The 20,703-nt window shown below is 60.0% G+C and overlaps 1 protein-coding gene across 3 annotated transcripts in view; it reads left to right on the forward strand.

The window, feature by feature from the left end:
* The window catches only part of FOXP4 (forkhead box P4), a 57,580-nt gene that overhangs the window by 27,071 nt on the left and 9,806 nt on the right, over positions 1-20,703 (forward strand). For 2 of the 3 annotated variants that reach the window (XM_032133357.1, XM_032133358.1), the window contains exons 3-9: positions 330-419; positions 8,494-8,616; positions 10,280-10,366; positions 15,936-16,083; positions 16,573-16,777; positions 17,041-17,145; positions 19,712-19,799. In XM_032133357.1, coding sequence (XP_031989248.1) covers positions 330-419; positions 8,494-8,616; positions 10,280-10,366; positions 15,936-16,083; positions 16,573-16,777; positions 17,041-17,145; positions 19,712-19,799 — 846 coding nt within the window. Of the gene's footprint in view, positions 1-329; positions 420-1,336; positions 1,467-8,493; positions 8,617-10,279; positions 10,367-15,935; positions 16,084-16,572; positions 16,778-17,040; positions 17,146-19,711; positions 19,800-20,703 lie in introns of those variants that run through there. The other variant, XM_032133359.1, reaches the window with a different exon arrangement.

The raw sequence follows: 20,703 nt of genomic DNA on the forward strand, positions 1-20,703 counted from the left end.
GAATCAACCAGAAGCCGGAGCTTTGGGTGGCTGTGCCAGGGCTGGGGTTTGGGAATGACCCTTGTGCCACCGGAATCCTGGACCTGGTGGGGATTTTTGGAAGAGGACAGGATTGTCCCCATGGGGGCTGGGAGAGTGGTGGTCACTAATGGGATCTACTGATCAAACTGGTGTGGCAGGGGGAGCATTGGGGAGCACCACCCCCTTTGTGCATCAAACCCATCCTGTGAATGAAATCCATGGAGGAGCTGGAGGAGGAGGAGAAGGAGGAGCAGGAGGAGGAGGAGGAGGGTGGCCTTCCTCATGCCCACCCTGTGTCTCTCTTGCAGGCTCTCCAGGTGGCTCGGCAGTTCCTGCTGCAGCAGGCCACGGGGCTCAGCTCCCCCAGCAGCAACGAGGGCAAGCAGCCAGCGGTGCAGGTGAGCCCCGAGGACGTGCGAGTGTCCCCTGTCACCCCCTCCCCAGGAAGGGCTGGGCCGCAGCTGTGGGACAGTGCAAACCCCTGTCACCTCCATGGTTGGAGCACTCCAGGAGTTAAATGCTTTGGAAAGCTCCAGAGGTTTCTTTCTTGGGAGGATTTTTTTGTGTGTGGGAAAGGGGAAAGGGTTGGGATGGGGAGGTCACTGTGTGTCACCACGTTTTGGGACAGGAAGACACAGAGTTTCCCAAGGTTGGAGCATCCCAGGATGGATGGTGGGTGCTGTGAGGGTGGCACAGGGCTGGAAAAGGGAAAAAATCCTCTGGGACTGGAGTCAAGGCGGGTCCTCCAGAATGGGACAGAGGCCCAGCTGGGATGGGGATTTGTGGCACTGGCATGAGGCCAGGGTTCGGGTGGGCACATCCTGCTCCTGTAGGGAAGGGAACCTCCTCTTTGCACCCCTCCTGTGCCAAAGGAAAGGGGCAGAAAATGGGCAGGAGAGGGGTGAAACCGGGAGAGAGGAGGAGGCAGGGAGAAGTAAAGCCCAGGCAATGGGAAGTGACAATTTAAATAGCTGTGCGGAGGGGCTCTCCCTTCGGGCTAATTAAATTTATCGGAGAACAGCAGGTTACCTTATTAGAGCCACGTGGGTTTAATTAACAAAGGAAAGTAATTAGCACAAGCACTCTCGGAGCTGGAGGTCCTGCCTATGCCAGGCTGAGCCGGGTGGCAGCGGGTGGGCAGCGGGAGCCGGGCTGGGATGGGCAATCCTGGGATCCTCTCCTGGCTTGGAGATCCAGGGCATGGCTGAGCCATCCAACAGCAAATGCCAGGGATCAGGAGAGCCCAGAACCCCCCGGGCTGGGAAGCAGCAGCTGGGAGGGAACAGTGGGAATTAGTCAGGGCTCCTACGGCACAAACAGGCGGCTTTTTCCAGCGGTGCCGGCAGGAAGGAAATGCAGTCACTGCATGGAAAATGTCTGCAGAGGACAAAGGCGGCGAGGGTGAAGTCAGATTCCGGTAACCGGCGCCTCGCTCCCCTCCGTGGGTGTGTGTCCCTGCACTCCTCCTCCTCCTCCTCCTGCTTATCCCTCCTGGCTCTCCCTGGTATTCCCGGCTGGATGCAGCCGAACATCCCGTCCTCCCCTTCCCTGCTGCTCCCCAGCCTCCCCTCCCTGCCTGCCCATCTGGCCAGCGGCTTTTGCCGGAGCAAACTGGATCTCCTTCCTCTCTCTCTCTCTCTCTCTCTCTCTCCCTCCCTCCCCTCCTCCCTTTTTTCTCTCTCCGTGTTGCAAAAAAGACTTGTGAAAGTTGTAGACGTGAGTCAGAAATAGCTCATAACTCAGCAGCGCCCGGCAATTCCTCCCCCCGCGGCCCCGCCGGCAGCTGGAGCGGGATCTGACCGAGGGGAGATAGGGGATTAAGCAGACTCCTTTGAAAGGAAGTTTATCTAAGGCACAGTGGTGTGGATGAGACTGGCCAGGACGGCTGCAGGAGGAGGAGGAGGAGGAAGGCTGAGTCCCAGCGCAGCCCTCCTTGGCTGGGGAGGCAGCAGGAATGGAAATGGTTGGGAATTGGGGTGTCCTTGGGGTGCCAGCCTGGGTCCCTGCCTGTGGATGTGCGGCCCCTCCCAGCTGGGGAATGGATTTCCACATCCATGGGGATTTTGTCTCTGGGAGGCTCCTGGCCCCCAACCCCACAGGAATGAGCAGGAGGGTCCCGGTGTTGGCAGGGAGAAGGAGACCCCCTGTGCTTGCTTACACTGTGCACTGTCCTTGTCACCCCACTGATGGGGACAGGACATTTTTGGGGCACGAAGCCAGCAGGAATATTAATGACATTCCCGACGGCCTGTGCTTCAAGACAACCAGGGAGCTGCTGGGCTCAGCAGCAACTTGGATTGGGGTTTTTTTTGGAGTAGGGATCCTCTTCCCACAGATGCCTGGAGGTGTGTGTGGAGAGTCTCACGTTGTCACTCCAGTTACAGCTGCAGGAAAGGGAAAAACCCAAACCCCCCACTTTCGGGTGTTCTAAAACATTTAAAAATAGGTTTATTTCTTTACAACTTTAAAACTCTGGGAAACTTGGTGGGGCACTGACAAAATGTTGCTTTTGGGGGCTTTTGGTGTTGATGGTTCACAGGGCATTGCCATCCTGGGATGGTGGGAGCAGCAGATCCCACTGGGATCCTGCTGGGATCCAGCAAAGCCCACGGAAGGAGGTGTTGGGAAGGCAGCACCCTGACTTGTCAGTGCTGGCTTGGAGGCACCTGGGAAGGACAGGGTGCCTTCTTTGGGTGCCCTCTTTGGGTGCCCTCTTTGGGTGCCCTCTTTGGGTGCCCTCTTTGGGTGCCTTCTTTGGGTGCCCTTGGATCCCTTGTTGGGATCAACTGGCTGGAAGGGGAGAGGGGCAGGAGGGCGCCCGGGGAAGGGAGGAGAGGAGTTTGGAGCAAACTGCGGGAAATTGCTTTTCTTTTGTCTGCTGCAGCGGGGAGGGCAGCGGAGCGGAAAAGTGTATTTTGTTGATTTGAAACTTGAGTGAAATGGGTAATGAAGACAGATCAATACCAGCCCTTCTGCGTTCCCTCTCTGGGAAAAGAAATCCAGCAGCCCATCCGTCTGGGCTCGCGCCGACGTTTTTCCATCTGAACTTGGAGCATCCCTGTCCATCCCCCTGCTCCTTCCCAAAGCCCCCAGTGCTGGGCATGGCTCTCTTGTGCCTGTGTGTTTCACAAGTGCATTTTATCCATTCCTACTGGGTTTTCCCTCTTTTTCTGTGATTCCCAGTGAAGCACCTTCATCCCCGTAAAAAACTTGAAGGAACTCATCACTTTTTCTAGGCAAACACCCCTAAAAACAATCGGCTTTCATGGTGGTCGCTTGTGTGAGGTGCTGAGCACCTCCTGGATCACCATCAAATCCATCTGGACACGTTCCTGGATTGATTCCGGGTGGGATCCTGCACTTGGCTCCACCCAAACCTGGCTGGTGACTGGAACTATCTGCTGCTCCAGTGCCACAATCCAATTAATAAAATTAAACACCCACGGTGGCTTTGGGCACAAGGGACAGCAGCAGGAACTGCCCTTAAAACAGCTCTGCCAGCCCAGAGGCACTGCCACCGTGCCACTCTGGGATTGGCATTTTGGGTTACAGAGGGGCAAAGTCACTTCAATCCCTGCAGATTCATCGGTGTGAGAGCTGTGCCAGCACCCCATGCCCATGAGGGCACGTGGGCACCCTGCCCGGGTGGTGCTGGGGGACAGGGGCTCTCTGAGGAGGGGTCTCAGCACTGTCACCTCTGCTGCCACTGCCCCCAAGCAGTGACTGGAGCCCAGCCAGGTGTGACTGGGGCCTCCCCAGCGGGAAGGCTGTGCTAATGAGGATGCACTAATGAGGATGCACTAACGAGGGTACACGTTGGGCTGAACATGCTGGGGATTGATTCCTCCTTTTCTTTACGTGAAGCTGAACATCAGGGCCTGGTGTCCTCCATGCTGGTGTCCCCTCACCTGCCCACCCTGCTGCCACCCCACCCAGGGCACTCAAGCTTTTGGTGCTGGGGCTGTTCAGAGTGTTCCTAAAATTGCTCCTAAAAGCACCCACAGCCTCAAAAGCCAGCCTGGCACGTGGGGCTGAGCTTCATTTCTCCTCTGATCCTGAGTAGATTTTAGTGCATTGTCCCATCCCTCCCCGGTGAGGTCCAGAGGGGGCACAGCAGCGTTTGGGTGGCCCTGTGCCACCCCTCGGGGTTTATAAGCCATGGCTGGGGTCACCTCGGTGTCAGTGGCATCACTGCCTGGCACGGGGAGCACTCCCAGGCTGTCTGAGCCAGCTGGATCTTGGAGCTCACCCAGGGATGCTGAGTGCAGGAAGGGAGGCTGGGATGTGCCTGGGGGGCTGGAGTTGCTCTTCTCCTTCGAGGATTGGGTGCTCTGGGGTGGGGTTTGCTCATCCCCTGCCCCTAAAACAGCACAACTGAAGCTGCTCTCGGTGGTTGTTTCCCCCTTTCTATTCCCAGCCTCCTCGGTTTGTTTCTGTTGGGTTTGGATTTGAAAAGAGTGGTTAATTAGGAAAAACAGCACAAACGTGGGTTTTGATGTTTCTAATTGGGAGTTAAACCCCAGGATTGGATCAGAGCACTGATGGGCAGCCCGGAGCACCCTCTGGAGAGAGAGGGGCGCTTCATCCCGCTGATCCCAGAGCCCGCAGAGATGGGGGGATGAGTTCTGGGCTGTGTGGCTGAGGCGTGGACCAGGAGCTGCCCCTTCCCATAGCGGCGGTGACGTGCGGCCCTTGGGGACGCGGTGGCTCCTGCGGTGACCTCCCGGCCTGGGTGACGGCACGGCAGGAGGTGACAGCCGGAGCAGGGATGTTTGGAGGCTGACGGAGGATGTCCCCAGGCCGTGCCAAGCCAGCTGTCCCCGGGGTCAGGAGGGCACCATCCCTCTGACGACAACCCCGCAGCGCTGCGAGCCAAGGCCACCAGGCCGCGGCTTTCCCCGCGCCGCCCCACGCCTGGGAGTTCAATCTGCTTCCCGTAAAAACAACCCCAAAAAAAAAATCCAGGAAAAATTTCTCAAGAGCCTCGCTCTCCATCCTGCCTCGTTCCACACAGCCAAGTCCTGCTTCCCTCAGCCAGCTTTGGCTCAGGGAGGGAATATTCCCTGGAATACCTGCCTGCTTTTCCACCCACCGCCTGCTGCTCCCGCCCCGTCCTTTGGCACGCAGGGATTGCAGCCGGGCCCGACTGGAAAAGCAGCCCCTGGAGATGCCGCTGGCCGGCCAGAGCAGCGCCGGGTGTTTCTGGGAGCAGCCGGAGCTGTTAGTAAGCAGTTTCTGTGGGGTGGCAGCCGGCCAAGGCGTGAGTCAAACCCTTCCTGACTCGGTGTCTTGCAGATGCCAGCTCGTGACGCGTCGGGCTGGTCCCCAGCCGCTGCTGCTGCTGCTGCTGCTGCTCTGGGGCTGCTGCCGGGACCTGCTTCCCGAGGGATGTGCTGGCTGAGAGGACATTTCCCGGCTGCTCCGGTGCCTGGGGTTGGCGGCAGCTGGGTGACACTCACCCCTCACTGCCCCTGTGCTGCTCTGGTGCTATGGGGTGACACTCACCCCTCACTGCCCCTGTGCTGCTCTGTGTGCAGGGGTGACACTCACCCCTCACTGCCCCTGTGCTGCTCTGTGTGTGGGGGTGACACTCACCCCTCACTGCCCCTGTGCTGCTCTGTGTGCAGGGGTGACACTCACCCCTCACAGCCCCTGTGCTGCTCTGTGTGCAGGGGTGACACTCACCCCTCACAGCCCCTGTGCTGCTCTGTGTGCAGGGGTGACACTCACCCCTCACTGCCCCTGTGCTGCTCTGTGTGCAGGGGTGACACTCACCCCTCACAGCCCCTGTGCTGCTCTGTGTGCAGGGGTGACACTCACCCCTCACAGCCCCTGTGCTGCTCTGTGTGTGGGGGTGACACTCACCCCTCACAGCCCCTGTGCTGCTCTGGTGCCATGGGGTGACACTCACCCCTCACAGCCCCTGTGCTGCTCTGCCCAGCACCGTTCAGCTCTCACGTTGTTGACCACTGGCATCCCAGATTTTGAGGCAGTTGCTGCCCGATCCCGCTGTTATCCAGGGATGCCAGGCTGGCCTTGCTCCCTGCACACCGCTGCTCTGGCTGCTGGTGTGGGGTGTCCCAAGGCCTTGCTGTGCTGTCACCCTCCTGGGGTGTGCCCCTGTGGGGCTTTTAGCAGGTCGAGATGGACATTTCCAACCCCATTTCCATCCCCATTTTGTTTTCTCGGAGCAGCAGCTCTCCCTGTCCCCAACAGAGGCAGCTGGCACTGTCACCAGAGCTCGGGACAGAGAACCCCCAGCACTGGGGTTTGCTGGCCCCCACTGGGGTCAAGGCAATGCTGGAACATTCCCGGCACCGGGGTGTGGGATGAACGGGAGCAAAGCCGACTGGAAGTGGGAATTTCCTCTTTTACTGAAAGTTCCTGCTTTCCCTGGAAACCTTAACTGGGAGAGGAGCATTTTCCATGCCGTGGGGAAATTTTTCACGGGAATCAAGGAAGCAGCAGAGCCCGGGTGCCCCTCTCAAGTTCACCCCATTCCCACCTCACCCCCACACAGATCCACCACCATTTCTCCGTGTCAGCTCCACATCCGAGCGCTGGAGGGTGGGGGGGGGAGAAAAAAAAAGCCATTTAATGCAGACAAAGGTTGTATGAAAATATAATTCTGCTTTTGTTAGCAGCCATCAAACTCTAAAAAGCGTCACTTTTGTTTTCTTGTAACATTGTGAAAACCTCGTGTCGGATCGAGAGCTGGGGCCCTCTCGACTAATCGCCTCTCCTTTGTGTTTTTAGATTATAGGGGCAATTAGTGTTGTCAAAACCTCTGGCAATTCTCTTTGCTCTTGACAGGGTGTCAGTCCGCTGGGCGAGAAATGGAAGGTGTTATAACTCTCCGGTAATTAGGATGCCTCCGATTTGAAAATGCCAGCAAACGCGTTCGAGGGGCCGCGGGAGGGGGTGGGGAGCCCGCCCGGGCTATGGGGGATGTGGAGGAGCAATTAATTAGGGGCTCTCATTCCGAGCACGCTGCCGGCTGATGAATTGGCAGAGGGAAATTAGCAGCGCTCCTGGGCGCACACCTCGCTCTCCTCGCCAGCTTCCCCTCCTGCCCAGATGTTCACCCAGGGCTTGGCACAGCTGGCTGCGAGCACCTGGGTGCCCAACCAGCCGCTCCTCCCTGGGTGCTGGTGCCACGGGGGCTCTCTGGTGGGTGCTGGAGCCTTGCAGGGCGCTGGGGCTCATTCCTGAGCTCCAGCCCTTGGGTGGGAACTCGGAGGAATTAATCAATAACTCCGCCACGGAGGTGGCTGGAGGGGGAAACGTCGGTGACAAACAGAGCTGGCCCCGTGTCCGACACCTCCCTGCAGCAGAATGCCTGAGTAAATAGATAAGGCTCTGCAATCTGCCTTGAAGGTCAGCTGGACACGCACCACGGACGGGAGGGACTGCACAGGGCCGCCCTGTGGTCCCGTCCTCACTGGAGCGGCTGGAAGGGGTCCAGACTGGGCAGTCTGAGCATGACTGGGGGCATGGGGGGGCTGGCAGGAACCAGACTCTCAGTGGGACTTTGCTGGGTTTCTCTGCTCTTTGAGTTCCTGAGATCCTGGGATGAGGAGTTGTTTAGTTTGGATCAGAACCGGGTCCTTGGCTTGCAGCTGGAGCCCACCTTGTGCTCTGCCTCATCCCACACGCCAGGGAGCTGTTCCCTCTTCCTGGGATCCCCTGGAAGATTCTGTGGCTGCTGGTGGCTCCTGCCCAGCAATTCTTACTTGCTTTTCCAGGAAAAGGGAGCATCCAGGAGGGTCATTAAATTCCAGCATGGCCCTAACTCTGCCCAGAGCCTCAGGAAGAGCTTTGGGTTGGTGGGATCGGTGAAAAGCTGGCACAAGGCAGCTCTTGATGGCTCCATCCGGGCATTGCTCCACCTGGGCAGGACCCAGCAGGGCTGGGATCCATCACTGACACCTTCCCCGGAGCTGTGCCGGGAGTGTGGATCCATGTTTTGATAACCAAAGGCAGGGGCTGGCAGGTTCCCTCGGCCCTCCCTCCTCTTGGCACGGGAGTGACGGGAGTTACTGGTGTCAGCTGGAGGTAAAGCTTTGATGTGTCTGTGGAGAACCCCGTAACCTCTTCCTCGGTGCTCTGCTCTGCGGAGTTATTTGGGTGATTGGTATCTTCCCACTTCCCTGGTGTTTCCCTCCACCCTTCCCATGCTCCCAGCAGGGGAGGGAGCTGTGGTTTGATGTCCTGTTCCCCCAGTAAGCTGCATTTAAAGGAGAGCCCTCAGCTTGGAGGGGAGCTCATGGTTCAGGAAGCTTCATCCTGGTGCCAGCGGCACCGTGGGGCATCTCCCTGCCATTGCCACGTCCCAGGGAACGGACCTGGGCTTCATCCAAAGGTGACACAGGGATGGGGGATGTGGAGATGCTCTGGGAGAGGCGCTGTTGGTGTTTGGGGCGAGTTCTGCAGGTCGGGGCTGGCAGTGGTGATGTGTCCTTGCTGCCGCAGGTCCCCGTGTCCGTGGCCATGATGTCCCCGCAGATGATCACGCCACAGCAGATGCAGCAGATCCTCTCCCCGCCCCAGCTCCAGGCCCTCCTGCAGCAGCAGCAGGCGATAATGCTGCAACAGGTAACGCTGCACCGGGGCTGGATCCGCCCAGGGAATTCCCGCTGGGGTCTGGGAATGCTGGAATTTGTTGGAGGCAGAAAAATGGGTTCTTTCCTCCTTCTGCTCTCCACATATTTCCTTTGGGATTCCCAGCACGTCCAGGGATGAAAAGAGCTGCAGGTGCTGACAGTGCTGATGCTGCCACCCTGAGCCGGGGTTTTAAAATCCAGAAAATTCCTCCTCAAGGACTGATTTGGGGCTGCCCAGCTCCTGGGAAAAGCCGGTATGGGGATGGATGCTCCTGGCTCGATGTGCCCTGAGCAGAGCCCCCGTGGCCACTGCTGGGCTTTGGGCAGGTGCCTGTGCCCAGCTCCAGAGCTGAGGTTTGTTTCTCATGGCCCTGCTTGGCTTTCCCAGATATTTTAGTCGGATGGGGAGGGAAGAAAAAGGAGAAGGAAAAAAAAAAAGGAGATTTCCACTCCGAAACAAAATAGGTCTGCTTGGGTAAACAGCTTCCACCGGCTGGGAGAGAGGGAGAAACCCCACAAGCATCCTCCACACCCTTCCTCCTGCCTCCAGTACCTGTTTACTCCAAACAGGCTGATAAGGATTCAAGGTTGGCCCCAGGGAAAGAACAAAGGGTAAACACTACCCTGGGTGGGTCCTTCCACAAGCCTCTTTGGAGCCGGATAAAGAAACACGTTTGACTGCAAATTAAACAACCCAGGCCGGAATAGCTCACATTCTCCACCGGCAGCAAACCAAACATCACACCTCTCACCCCTGACCCAATGTTCCTGCTCCCAGCCCGGCCACGCCGCTGCGCCCTGGCTCGGGCTGGCTCGGGGGTAAACACCCAGCCCCTCCAAACCTGTTCTCCGACACAAACAGCGACTCGCTGCTGGCAGCCCCGAGCTGATAAAGGCTTCCCGGCATCCACAGGGACATTCCTGAGCCCCTTCGAGGCTGGGAGGGGGCTGGGGGGTCTCGCTGACCTCCCCGTGCCTTTTCCCCGCTCCCTGCATGCAGCAAATCCATCACCCACAGTTTATTTAGGGGCCAGGGCGAGAGCTGGCGGCGATGCTGGCAGGTCCCAACACTGCTTGTGGACACTGGGACCCTCTCCAGTGGCTCCTCGAGGGTTTATCCCTCTTTTGTGGCCCAGCAAAGGCCTCTGCTTTGATTTGAGGGGCTGTTTTGCCTGCAGGGCTGAACCCCAGCTCTCACAGACCAGCGGTTGTGGCTGCTCCTGGCCCTTCCCAGCTGGGACCTCCCTGGCTCTCACAGTGCTTGCCAGGGGTGTTTTGGGGTCCCACCATGCCAAAACTGGGGTTTCCCCACCCTGAAATGCTCTGGGATGTGCCAGAGCACCCCAGCCTGCTTTTCTCTCAAGGGGCAGCGGGTTGGCATTAAAATAAACAGCAGGGTGGGCATTGGTGGTGTTTGGGGGGTTCAAGGGCCATGGGGATCCAGAGCCCTTGGGAATGGGGTTCCTCTGCTGCTCTGGCTCCTCCGGTGGGTCCTTTCCATCCCATCCTGCACCAGGTGATACAGGGAGCCTGCCCTGGTGACACAGTGCCAGGAGCTGGCATGGCTGTGGCAGAGCCTCGGTGCTGGGCACGGGGTGGTGAGGTGGGATCGAGGTGGTTCCACTGCTGATCCCGTTGCTCTCTCCCCTTCCCAGCTGCAGGAATACTACAAGAAGCAACAGGAGCAGCTTCACCTGCAGCTGTTGACCCAGCAGCAAGCCGGAAAGCAGCAACCCAAAGAGGTGAGCTCACCTGGAGGGCGCCGGGCCAGCAGAGCTGGTAGGAAATTAAAGGGGAACCAGCACCCCAGGGAGCCCACAGGGATGGGACACGGGGACATCCTGCTCTGGGGGTGCCAGGGTGGCCAGTCCAGTCACTGGGAGTTGTTGTTCTTCCTCCTTTTCCTCCTCCTCTTCCTCCTTCTCTGTGATCTGCTGCATCCAGGGGATGTGGTGTGTGGGGTACCAGCACTGGAGGGGCCACCAGACCCTCTCTGGTGACAGGGACAGGTCACAGCCCCCCAGCACAGAGCGAGGGCTCCCCAAATCCCCCCGTGGCGAGATCAGAGGAGGTGCAGCTGAGCCCTTGCCCTGCCAGGCTCTCAGCTTGGGCAGCCCAGTCCTTGCTGTGCCCTGGCGAGTGGGCAGGGCTGGTCAGGTGGCAACCAAAGCCGGGCTTTTCCTGCCAGGAACGGCGGCTCTCCAACACACAGGGAATGTGGGAAACAGCAGTGATCCCAGCACAGGGCTTTTCCAGCACGAGACTCTGAGGTGGGCAGGGCTCTCAGACCCCCAGGACCATGCTGGCAGCACTGGGCCCTGTGCTGGGCAGGTGGGTGCCTGGTGGAGACACATTTTATGCCCTTGTGATGGCACCAATCCTGTATAACCCCCTTTACACCGAGGGTTTGCCCCTGAGGGCACAGTGATGCCCCCCGAGGGGTTGTGGCTGTGTTTTGGGGACGTGCTGCTAACACAGAGGCTGGGGACAGAGCCCAGCCAGCAGAGCACCACTCCCTTCCTTTTCCTTGGATATTTTCACCCCTCTTTTTTCCCCAAATGCTGCACATGGGGTGTTTTTGCAGAATCCACGTCCAGCATCACTGCCCCTCCACTGAGTGGAGGGCTCCCAGTGATGAGGGATGTGCTCCTGGGCCACTCACTCCACATCCCTGGTGCAAGCAGAGGTGCAGGGGCTGTTCATGGCCATCACCCCTCCCAAAATCCAGCGCCCTGATGTACACCCAGCACTTAAAACTCAGCTGTCTGGCAGAGAGGGAAGATTTTAAGCCCAGACTGTGCGTTGGGGTGGCACGGGGGGCACCCGATGGCAAAGCCATGTCTGCATCAGGGGACCAGGGTGGCTGTGGTGGCTCAGGGTCACCTGCTCCAGCCTCAGCCAGGGTCTTGCTGTGGGATGTTGGTGCGTTTACAGGGTCAGGTTTATCGGAGCCATCTCCAGGAGCTGCTGGAGCTCTGGGAAATGGGGGAGGCAGAGATGTGAACTTCCTCAAGGACTTTCCTGCTGGCCCCGGAGATGTTCTCTCGCAGCACCGAGCAGGGATATAATTAAGCTCTAACAAAGCGCTTGCTTAGTGGGCTCCACTTTAAAAAGCTTGTGTTAACTTTTAATTAAATGGTACAGAGGAGACGGGAAATTTATCCAACAAGAAAGAGAAAAGAGGGAAGGGGTGTTGGATGCTGCTGGAGGGGTGTGTGTCCAGCTTTCCAGCTGGGAAAAGCACTGAGGAGGTCCCAGCAAGGGGATGTCAGTGTTTCCCCTCCTCAAATTCCTCAGATGGGCTTTGGTTTCACCTCAAAAATTTGGGTAGCCGGTGTTCCTAAAGTCTGTGTTCGCCTTTGCCTGCTGGGAATGGCGATGCTGTGGCTTCCTTGAAGTTCAGGGAAGAGCTGGAGTGTCTGGGATGCCTCCACAGAGCTGCCCTTCATGGAAACCCATGGCCAGATTTAATTCCAGCCCCGCTGCAGGATTTGTAAACCCAGCACCTTCTGCTTCCCCTCTGCCCAGTTCCGAGGGCTGCTCTCGGTGCTGCTGTGAGTCAGCAGCTCGGAGCAGGACCCACAGGTGGGAACGGCACTGGGAAGGAGCCAGGAGGAGGGGCAGCATCTCCGGGAGGAGCAGCTCCGATCTCCCCCGGAGCAGGGGCAGCATCTCCGGGAGGAGCAGTTCCGATCTCCCTGGGAGCAGGGGCAGCATCTCCGGGAGGAGCAGCTCCGATCCCCCCGGGAAGAGGGGCAGAATCTCTGGGAGGAGCAGCTCCGATCTCTCCGGGAGCAGGGGCAGCATCTCCAGGAGGAGCAGCTCCGATCCCCCTGGGAAAAGGGGCAGAATCTCTGGGAGGAAGGGCTCCCATCTCCCCGGGAGCAGGGGCAGCATCTCCAGGAGGAGCAGCTCCGATCCCCCTGGGAAAAGGGGCAGAATCTCTGGGAGGAAGGGCTGCCATCTCCCCGGGAACAGGGGCAGCATCTCTGGCAGGAAAGGCTCTGATCTGCCCCGGAGCAGGGGCAGCATCTCCGGGAGGAGCAGCTCCGATCTCCCTGGGAGCAGCACAGCTGCTGGAGAAGGGCAGGACAGAAAAGAGGATGGAAATGTGTGGGAAGAGCCCGTCAGCAGCGTCCTGTCCCTAAGGATGTGGGGATGCTCCGTGTCCATGGGTGCTGCACCACGCTGGGGGCATGAGGAAGGGGCAGAGCAAGGCAGCTGATCCATGAATCCATGCATCCCGCCAGGATGGGGCTGAGCTGTGGCACATCCCAGACCATCCTGGAGCGTTTTCCTGTGCTGGGGTGTGAGGGTGAGCCCCCAGCCTCCAGCAGTACCCTGGATGTGAGGGAAACAAGGAGCTGTGGTGCAGCCCGTCGCTGTGGTGTCTCCCATCCCGCTCTTCCCAGGACACTTGGCTCCTCCAAGCCCAGTGCAAGCAGCATCGGGGTGCAGAGACCCCAGTATCCCCTGGGAGGCTCTCTGTGTGTCCCCAAAGCTGCTGAGGGCGGGGGTTGTCCCTCTCCTAAGGCAGACAGGGCGGGGAGGGGGGGGCTGCTGGCGCCTAACCCCGGTGTCAGCTTAATGAAGTGCCGCTGTCAGTCCCGCGTGTCACGGCGCAAACTCCTCCTGATGTGCTCATAAATCAAAGTGACGGCGCCTCTTGCCCCGGTAGCTGCACCCACTCAGCTGCGTCTAATGCACGGCGATGCTGCAGACCCCCAGCCCCACACCGGGAATGGGCTGGGAATGGGCTGGGAATGAGCTGGGAATGAGCTGGGGGAGCCAAGCACAGGATTCGGCCCCAACACAGAGCCAGCTCCTCTGGGAGTGGCTTTTCCAACAGGAACGGGGTTTCTGGGGATCATTGGGGTGTGAGAATTTTGGGAAGGCTGGGGCTGTCATCCAGGCTCTCCCCACCCTGGTTGCTCCAGGGAAACCTTGGCTTGGAGCCCGTGGGCTGGTGGATGGCTCTGCACCTCTTTGCCCATCACTCAGGGGTTTTGAGGTCCGTGGTGCCACAGTTGTTCCCTAGGGATGGCAGATTGGCTCCCCCACAGGATCAGGCCTGGGTTTGGCCTGGGTTTGAGTTCCTGGGGCTGGTTCTCCAGTTCCTGGTCTGGGGAAGCTGGAGGGACATGGATTTGAGGCATGTGGAGGTGCAGGTTTAATCTATCACCAGGTTCAACACCGTCTCTGCCAGAGCCACGTGTGGGTCAGAGCTGCCCGGGGGGCTCTGGGGGTCTGACTCCGGCCAGGCCAGGTCAGGAGAGTCCAGCTGGGCTGTGGAATGCAGGCAACGTGCCCGGGGATCCTCCTGACTTCATCCACTCCCAGTTCCTCAGCCTGGAAGTGATGTGGAGGAGGCTGTGTTGGAGCAGAGCTCGGGCTTGTCCCAGAGCCCTTGGGGAGGGTGGTGGTGGAGCCGGGAAGAGGAGCATCCCATCCCATCCCATTCCATCCCATCCCATCCCATCCCATCCCATCCCATTCCATCCCATCCCATCCCATCCCATCCCATTCCATCCCATCCCATCCCATCCCATCCCATCCCATCCCAACCCATCCCATCCCATTCCATCCCATCCCAACCCATCCCATCCCATCCCATCCCATCCCATCCCATCCCATTCCACCCCATCCCTTCCCATCCCATCCCATCCCTTCCCATCCCAGCTGCTGTTTCTAACCAGGGTGAGGACGGTGTGTCCATCCCACAGGGTGGCAGAGCTTCCCCTCGTGGGAGGGGACACCCTGGGGGACAGAGAAGCTGCTGTTAAAGCCCTCGGGCTGCAGCCTGGTCCTGCCCTTTGCCCTCCATCCTGCTGATCCCACGGCCCGGAGCCCTCGTGGCTCAGGAGTCAGGGTGAGCGCAGGGATTTCTCTTCACTGAGCAGGAATTGCTTTGATTTGTGCCTTGATCTTTAAGCCTCAGAGGTGCAGGGCTAAGACAGAGCCAGGGAGGATCCAGATCTGACTCTAGGGGGGCAATTCCACTGTAGCCAAGAGGCAGAGAGGACAGGGAGAGTCCACACATCCCTGTGAGGCTGAGAAACTGGAATTAAACTCTGTGCCCTAGACAGGACTCATGGTCGTGCCTGATGTTGCAGAGAGGGATTTGGAGCCCATCCTCACCCTCTGATTCACAAAGCCAAGACTGAGCATCAACAGCATCCTCAGGGATCCACCTGCATCCAGTGGGACCCCGAGTGCTGGCCTCAAACTCAGTCATGGACTGGGGTTGCCACAGAGAGTCTGTCTGCTGCTCCCTGTTGATGCAGCCTCGGGGATCGCCAGTTCCCTGGAATTCCCAGTGCCTGGGGGACCTGAATCCCCACGATGCTCACAAAACAAGGACATCCCGATTGCAGAGCTCTTGTGCTCCTCAGCGAGGACACGGCCATGGAAACACTCGTCTGGGGGGCTGCAGAGTGCAGCGAGGGGGGGATGTGCCCCAGCAGGGCCCAGCCCGGCTCCTCGCTCCCCGCCGGCACCGTCTGCCCAAACGGGGGGGTTCGGGGGGGTTCACGGGGTCAGGGAGCCGCCTGCCCCACTAATGAGGCCGGGCAGCCCCGGGGCAGCTCCCCTCTCCCGGCCGGCTCGGATTAGCAGCTGCCTGTCCCCAGCCCTAATTGAATTCTCTCCCCTTCACTTAATTCTCATGGATTTCTCGGCGCCTCCCCAGGGACCCATCCTGCCTAACTAGTTTAGGGCCAGCGATGCTGGTCAGAGCCTGGCCAGCTCCGGGGGGTGGGGGGAGAGTCACCTACTTGGGGGGTGCCTGTGGCCAGGGTGGGGACAGGAGTGCTGGCACTGGGCACCCCCTCCCTGGCACCAGTTTCAGCCCCGCACCAAGAAGAGGCTCATACTGGTCATTTTTGACAAACAGGGATCATTTTCTTCCTTAACAGAGGGTTCTGTGCCTGTTGCCTGCTGGGAACCCCCTTTTTGTACACCGACCCCACAGCTGAGCCTTCCCCGTTGGACCCCCCAGCCGGGCTTTGCAGGTTTCTCCTGGCACAGCTCCGAGCAAGCCCCCAGCTCCTCTCTCTCCCTTTCCTTCCAGCGCTTTATTTTTCCCTTCCCCTTTTCCCTTTCCTTCTCCTCCTCTTCCGATAGATCAAAGCCTCCGTCCGGCTCAGCCGGGAGCCGAGCAGGCCCCGCAGCGGGATGGAGGCACCGCCAGGCGCGGTGTCCCCGCCGCTGCCACCCCTCGCTGCCAGCGCCCCTCGCCGCAGCCTCCAACCCCCGCCTGCCTTGCCAGGCCGGGCATAAAGCTTGGATTTGTCCCTCCTTTTGTCTCGGCAGCCGTTGGGGAACAAGCAGCTGGCCTTCCAGCAGCAGCTCCTGCAGATGCAGCAGCTCCAGCAGCAGCACCTGTTAAACCTGCAGCGCCAGGGCCTGGTGAGCCTCCCGCCGGGGCAGGGCACCGTGCCCCTGCAGACCCTGCCCCAAGGTAAGGGGCCCGGCCTGGGGGGGTTCCTGGGCTGCAGCTTGCCCGGCTCTGGGTGAGGGGGGCTGGGGAGGGGCTGTGGTGTTGGGTTTCGTGATGCCCCCAAAGTTTGGGGGGTGGTGGTGGCAGCGGTTGGAGATGTGCGGGGTTGGGCTCCGGGTTCCTGTGGCACCTGTGGCAGAGGGGTGCAGGGTTGGGGCAGCTCTTCCTCTGGCAGAAGGGTGCCAGGATTTGGGGCACCTCCTCCTCTCTCAGAAGGGTGCCGGGATTTGGGAATCCAGGCTCTCCTCCCTTCTGGGAACAGCTCTGTGAGTGCTGCAGGTGCCTTGTTTTGGGTTTCCCAATGGGGCCGTGCAGCCTCCCCTTGCTGTACCCAGCTCCAGGTGATGCTTTCCCAGTGGTGGGTGAGATTTGGGGAGTCAGGGAGCAGGGAGGGTGCCCTGGGTGCTGCCCCACGTCCCTGCTGATGCTGGTCACTCTCCTGTGCCGCAGCTGTTTGCCCCTCGGACCTCCAGCAGCTCTGGAAGGAGGTCACGGCCGCCCAGCCCGTCGAGGACAGCATTAAGCAGGAAGGTCTTGACCTCACCACCAACACCTCCAACTCTACCTCGTTTTCGGCCGCCAAGGTCTCGCCTCCCATTTCCCATCACCCTCTGCCCAATGGACAGAGCACCATGCACACGCCGAGAAGGGACAGGTAGAGCCGGGTCGGGCCCTGGCACTTTGTGTTTTTATTCCTGGGCAGGTGGAAGGGGCCGGGATCCATCGCCCATAGGGCTGGGAGGGGTGAGGGGTTTCTGCCCACCCCGCAAATGAGGCCTGGCGCTGTTTTGCTGCATCCAGAGGACAGGGAACCATCGCTGTGGGGTCTCCCATGGGTGCCCCAGGGCTGTCCCCATGCCTGGGAATGCTGGAGCATCCCGGCTGCCCCATCTGAAGGCCCCTTTGCCTCCTGTGCAGCTCTTCCCACGAAGAGACCCCCGGCTCCCACCCGCTCTACGGCCACGGAGAGTGCAAGTGGCCTGGCTGCGAAACCCTCTGTGAGGACTTGGGGCAGTTTGTCAAGTAAGTGTCACCTTTCTGGGGGAGCTTTTTCTGTCTCAAGCTGGGACAGAACGGAGCTGGTGGAGGGGAAGATCCTGAGAATTGGTTTGGCCACCCCAAAGTGTCTGACCAGAGTTGGGTGACCCCATGGAGAAGGAGAACACACAGCAGGGGTTGCTGCTGGTGTTGTCCCATCCTTGGAAGCGTCCAAGGCCAGGCTGGCTTGGAGTGCAAGGCGACCCTGCCCACAGCAAAGGTGGAAGGGGGTGAGCTTTCTGAGCATTTCCAAGGCAAACCATGGGATGAGTGGATGATCTGGAGGAGGCCAGAGCCCGGGCAGGCGCTGGCAGCAGGCGAGGGGGGCTGGCAGTGCTGGTGGGGGGCGCGGGGGGAGGCAGCAGATGGCAGATGGCACCGCTGACACCGCTTGTGGGCTCCGGCGCTGACTGATTAACTCTGCTGTCGGAGAGCCCTCTGCTAGCGTCAGGGTCAAACAAATTGTTTTCACGCTTCGTCAGAGGTTTACTTAATTAGTTCATTTGCAATTAGATCTCTTTGTAGCCGGGATTTTTAGCAAAGACATCAGAAGGAGCTGACGGGCTGGCGGGCTTCTTCCCCCGCCTCTCCGGCTGTCTGCTCGGCGAGCGCCGCGCTCCGCGGCGGGCGGGTTTTGGGGTTTTCCAAACTCATCCTCTGTCCTCTGCCACACTCTCAGGGCTGGCTCCAGCGGGAACAGCCCTTGGACTGTGCCAGCTCATTCATTCCCAGGGAAGGAGTTGGGCAGAGGCCTTGCCCGGGAGGATGAGGAGATGCGAAGGCAGCCCAGGGATGAGTGAGAGGATGATTCAGCCTCCTGTGTCCTCCTTGCTCTGCCTCTGAGTCATGGGGTGAACCCAGATAAGGCATCTCCTCCCGCCTGGCAGGGCATGTTGGAGTGGCACAGGGCAGATGAGCCAGCTCCGGGTTGGGAGCTGGAGCTGGAGCTGGCAGGGAATGCCCAGGGCTGGGTCACGGGGCTGGCAGAGCCCTGCTGTGCCAGCCTGCATCCCTGTGTCCCACCTTCCTGCCCCCCTAGGCACAAGGGCAGCCTTCCCCAGGGTTTCTGTCCCCTCCCTGCCCACGTGGGTACGGGTCAGGGTGTGGGACAGACAGACAGAAAACTTCCAGCTGCCAAAGGCCAAGTCCAGCTGGAGCCTAGACCCTGCCTTGAGTCTGGGCACCAGCCTGGAGCCTCCTCTGAGCAGCCCCTCCGAGGAGCAGCTCGGGTGGTCTGTGCTGGGCTGGGAGGGGGCAGCGTGGCCTTGGAGCCGTGGTTGATCAGGATGAGGGTCAGTGGGAAATGGCCTCATTCCCGCTTGGCTCCGGTAGCTGTTTTTCCCTGGAGAAGCAGCCGTGCTCTGGCTGTGCCGTGCAGGGAGAGGAGCAGGGCTGGGGCTCTGGGGCGTTGCTCACGGATGGGTTTGGCAGCTGGGCCCGGTTCCCTGACTTGTCTGTGCAAGCTGGGGCTGGAAGGCTCTTGCAGGCGGCCGGGTGAGACTCCTGCCTTTTCCGCATCCGGAGCCAGCCTGGAGAGCGGCTCCTGAGGCGCCTGCTCCGGGGGTGTCTCTGTCTTAGTCCTGGGGAACACCTGGCACACGGCCCCTGGGACCCCCCAGCGTCACCTTTTGGGGTATTCCAAGGGTGGAACTGCCCAGAATTCCCTCCAACCCATCCTGCTCCTCCAGTGAGACACCCCCCCCGAGTTTGTGCCCACCCCAGCAAGGACATGGCCTGGCCTTGTGACATCCTCGGGGCTGGCTGTGCCCCCAGGCTGCTGCTCTGCTGGCTTTGGGGGCGAGGTGATGCCAGGATGTCCCTGGCTCTGCAGCAAGTGACAACCGTGTCACCAGGAGCCCTTCCCCTCCCTGAGGAGGAGGGAGGGCAGCAAGGACCAAAGGTCCTGGTGCTTCCTAAATATAAACACGAGGCAGGGAGGTGGCAGGATGGGGAACAGCCTGGAAATGCCACCCTCTGCCCTCGGGGCTTTCCTTGGAGGGTGCCAGTCACCCTCCCATAATGCTGCCTTTGTCCTGGAACCTGCTCCTCAGGTCCTCCTGGCACCTCCTGCTCCAGGACAATCCATGGGCTTTCCCTCAGCCAGAGGCTGCTCCTAAACACCCCGGGGCTGCCACGGGTAGGGCTGAGTGTCTCAGCTGCCCTCCAGCCGGGGTTTGGGGTGGTGGCACAGCCTGGTTTGCTCAGTCATCTCCGTGCCTCAGTTTCCCTCTTGCTCCTCCTGCTTTGGGCAGCGGTGCTGCAGCATCCCTGAGCAATTTGCAGGTCAGGGCTGCTCCCAGATGTGGTCCCAGCAGAGGGGCTGAGTGTCTCAGTCACCCTCCAGCTGGGGTTTGGGGTGGTGGCACAGCCCGGTTCGCTCAGTCATCTCCGTGCCTCAGTTTCCCTTGTGCTCACCCCGCTTTGGGCAGCAGGGCCGGAGCATTCCTGAGCAATTTGCAGGTCGGGACTGATCCCAGGTGTGGCCCCAGCGGAGGGGGCCGAGGTTTGGGCATGCCCAGGCCTAACCAAGCCTCCGTGCTCTCCTCCCCAGACACCTCAACACAGAACATGCACTTGATGACCGAAGCACGGCCCAGTGTCGAGTCCAGATGCAAGTGGTACAGCAGCTGGAGATACAGGTGGGTGTGTCACCCCAGCCCCCATGGACACGGGGACAAAAAGCCACCTCGTTGTCACTCTGTGTCTTGGCTGCTCCCCTCAGGAGAGGGCGACAGGGTTGGGGACTGTAACCATCCCCCTGGGGACTCGTTTTGAACACCCTTCCCAATAGGAATCCTGCATCCAGGTGGAAATCAAGCCCTCAAACGAGTTCCCCTTTCATCCCAAAGCGTCCCTGTGGGTGAAAGGAGATGCCACAGATGTGGAAGGCCAGAGCTGCCGGCAGGGTTTGTCCCCACAGGGGGGACATGGGCTGTGCCACCTCGCTGGGAGCCCCAGGGCTGCTTGGAAACCAGGCCACTTATTTTTTGGTGGCTGAGTGTGGTCTTCGGAGCCCAACTTTGGGGCGCTATTTTTGGCAAGGCGGTTCTTTAAATAGTGCTTTTCCCAGCCTTTCCAAGCCCCCAGCGTGCTGTGCAGAATTCAGTTAATGGAGAAGGGAGAGGGAAAAAAGGGGAGGAAATGGGAGGGAGCAGGGGGTCACTCCCTGAGACCCCCGTGGTGTGACAGAGCCTGGGGCTGGCAGGGGCTCAGGGTGGCGTGTGCCCGTGGCTGTGTGTGACACCACAGGGGACACTGGCCCAGGGCGCAGCGGGATGAAGGGTGCAGCACCCTTGGGACCCCCCACTCAGAATTAGGGGGCTCGCAGGGGCCGTGGGATGGGGGGTGACACAGCCAAACCGGGGTGGGTGGCGAGGCTGCATCCTTCCGGGTGATCCATCCCGCTCCCCATCCCTGTCAAAGCCAGAGGTTGAAAGCAATTCCTGGGGCTTAAAGAGGGGAGGGAAAAGAAGAGGGGAGGAGGGAAAAAAATAAAAAAACCCCAAAGCTGAAGGGCGAGAGCAGAGCTGTGTGTGCAGAGAG

Source organism: Corvus moneduloides, chromosome 24 (genome assembly GCF_009650955.1).
Source record: "Corvus moneduloides isolate bCorMon1 chromosome 24, bCorMon1.pri, whole genome shotgun sequence".
Taxonomy (NCBI): Eukaryota; Metazoa; Chordata; class Aves; order Passeriformes; family Corvidae; genus Corvus; species Corvus moneduloides.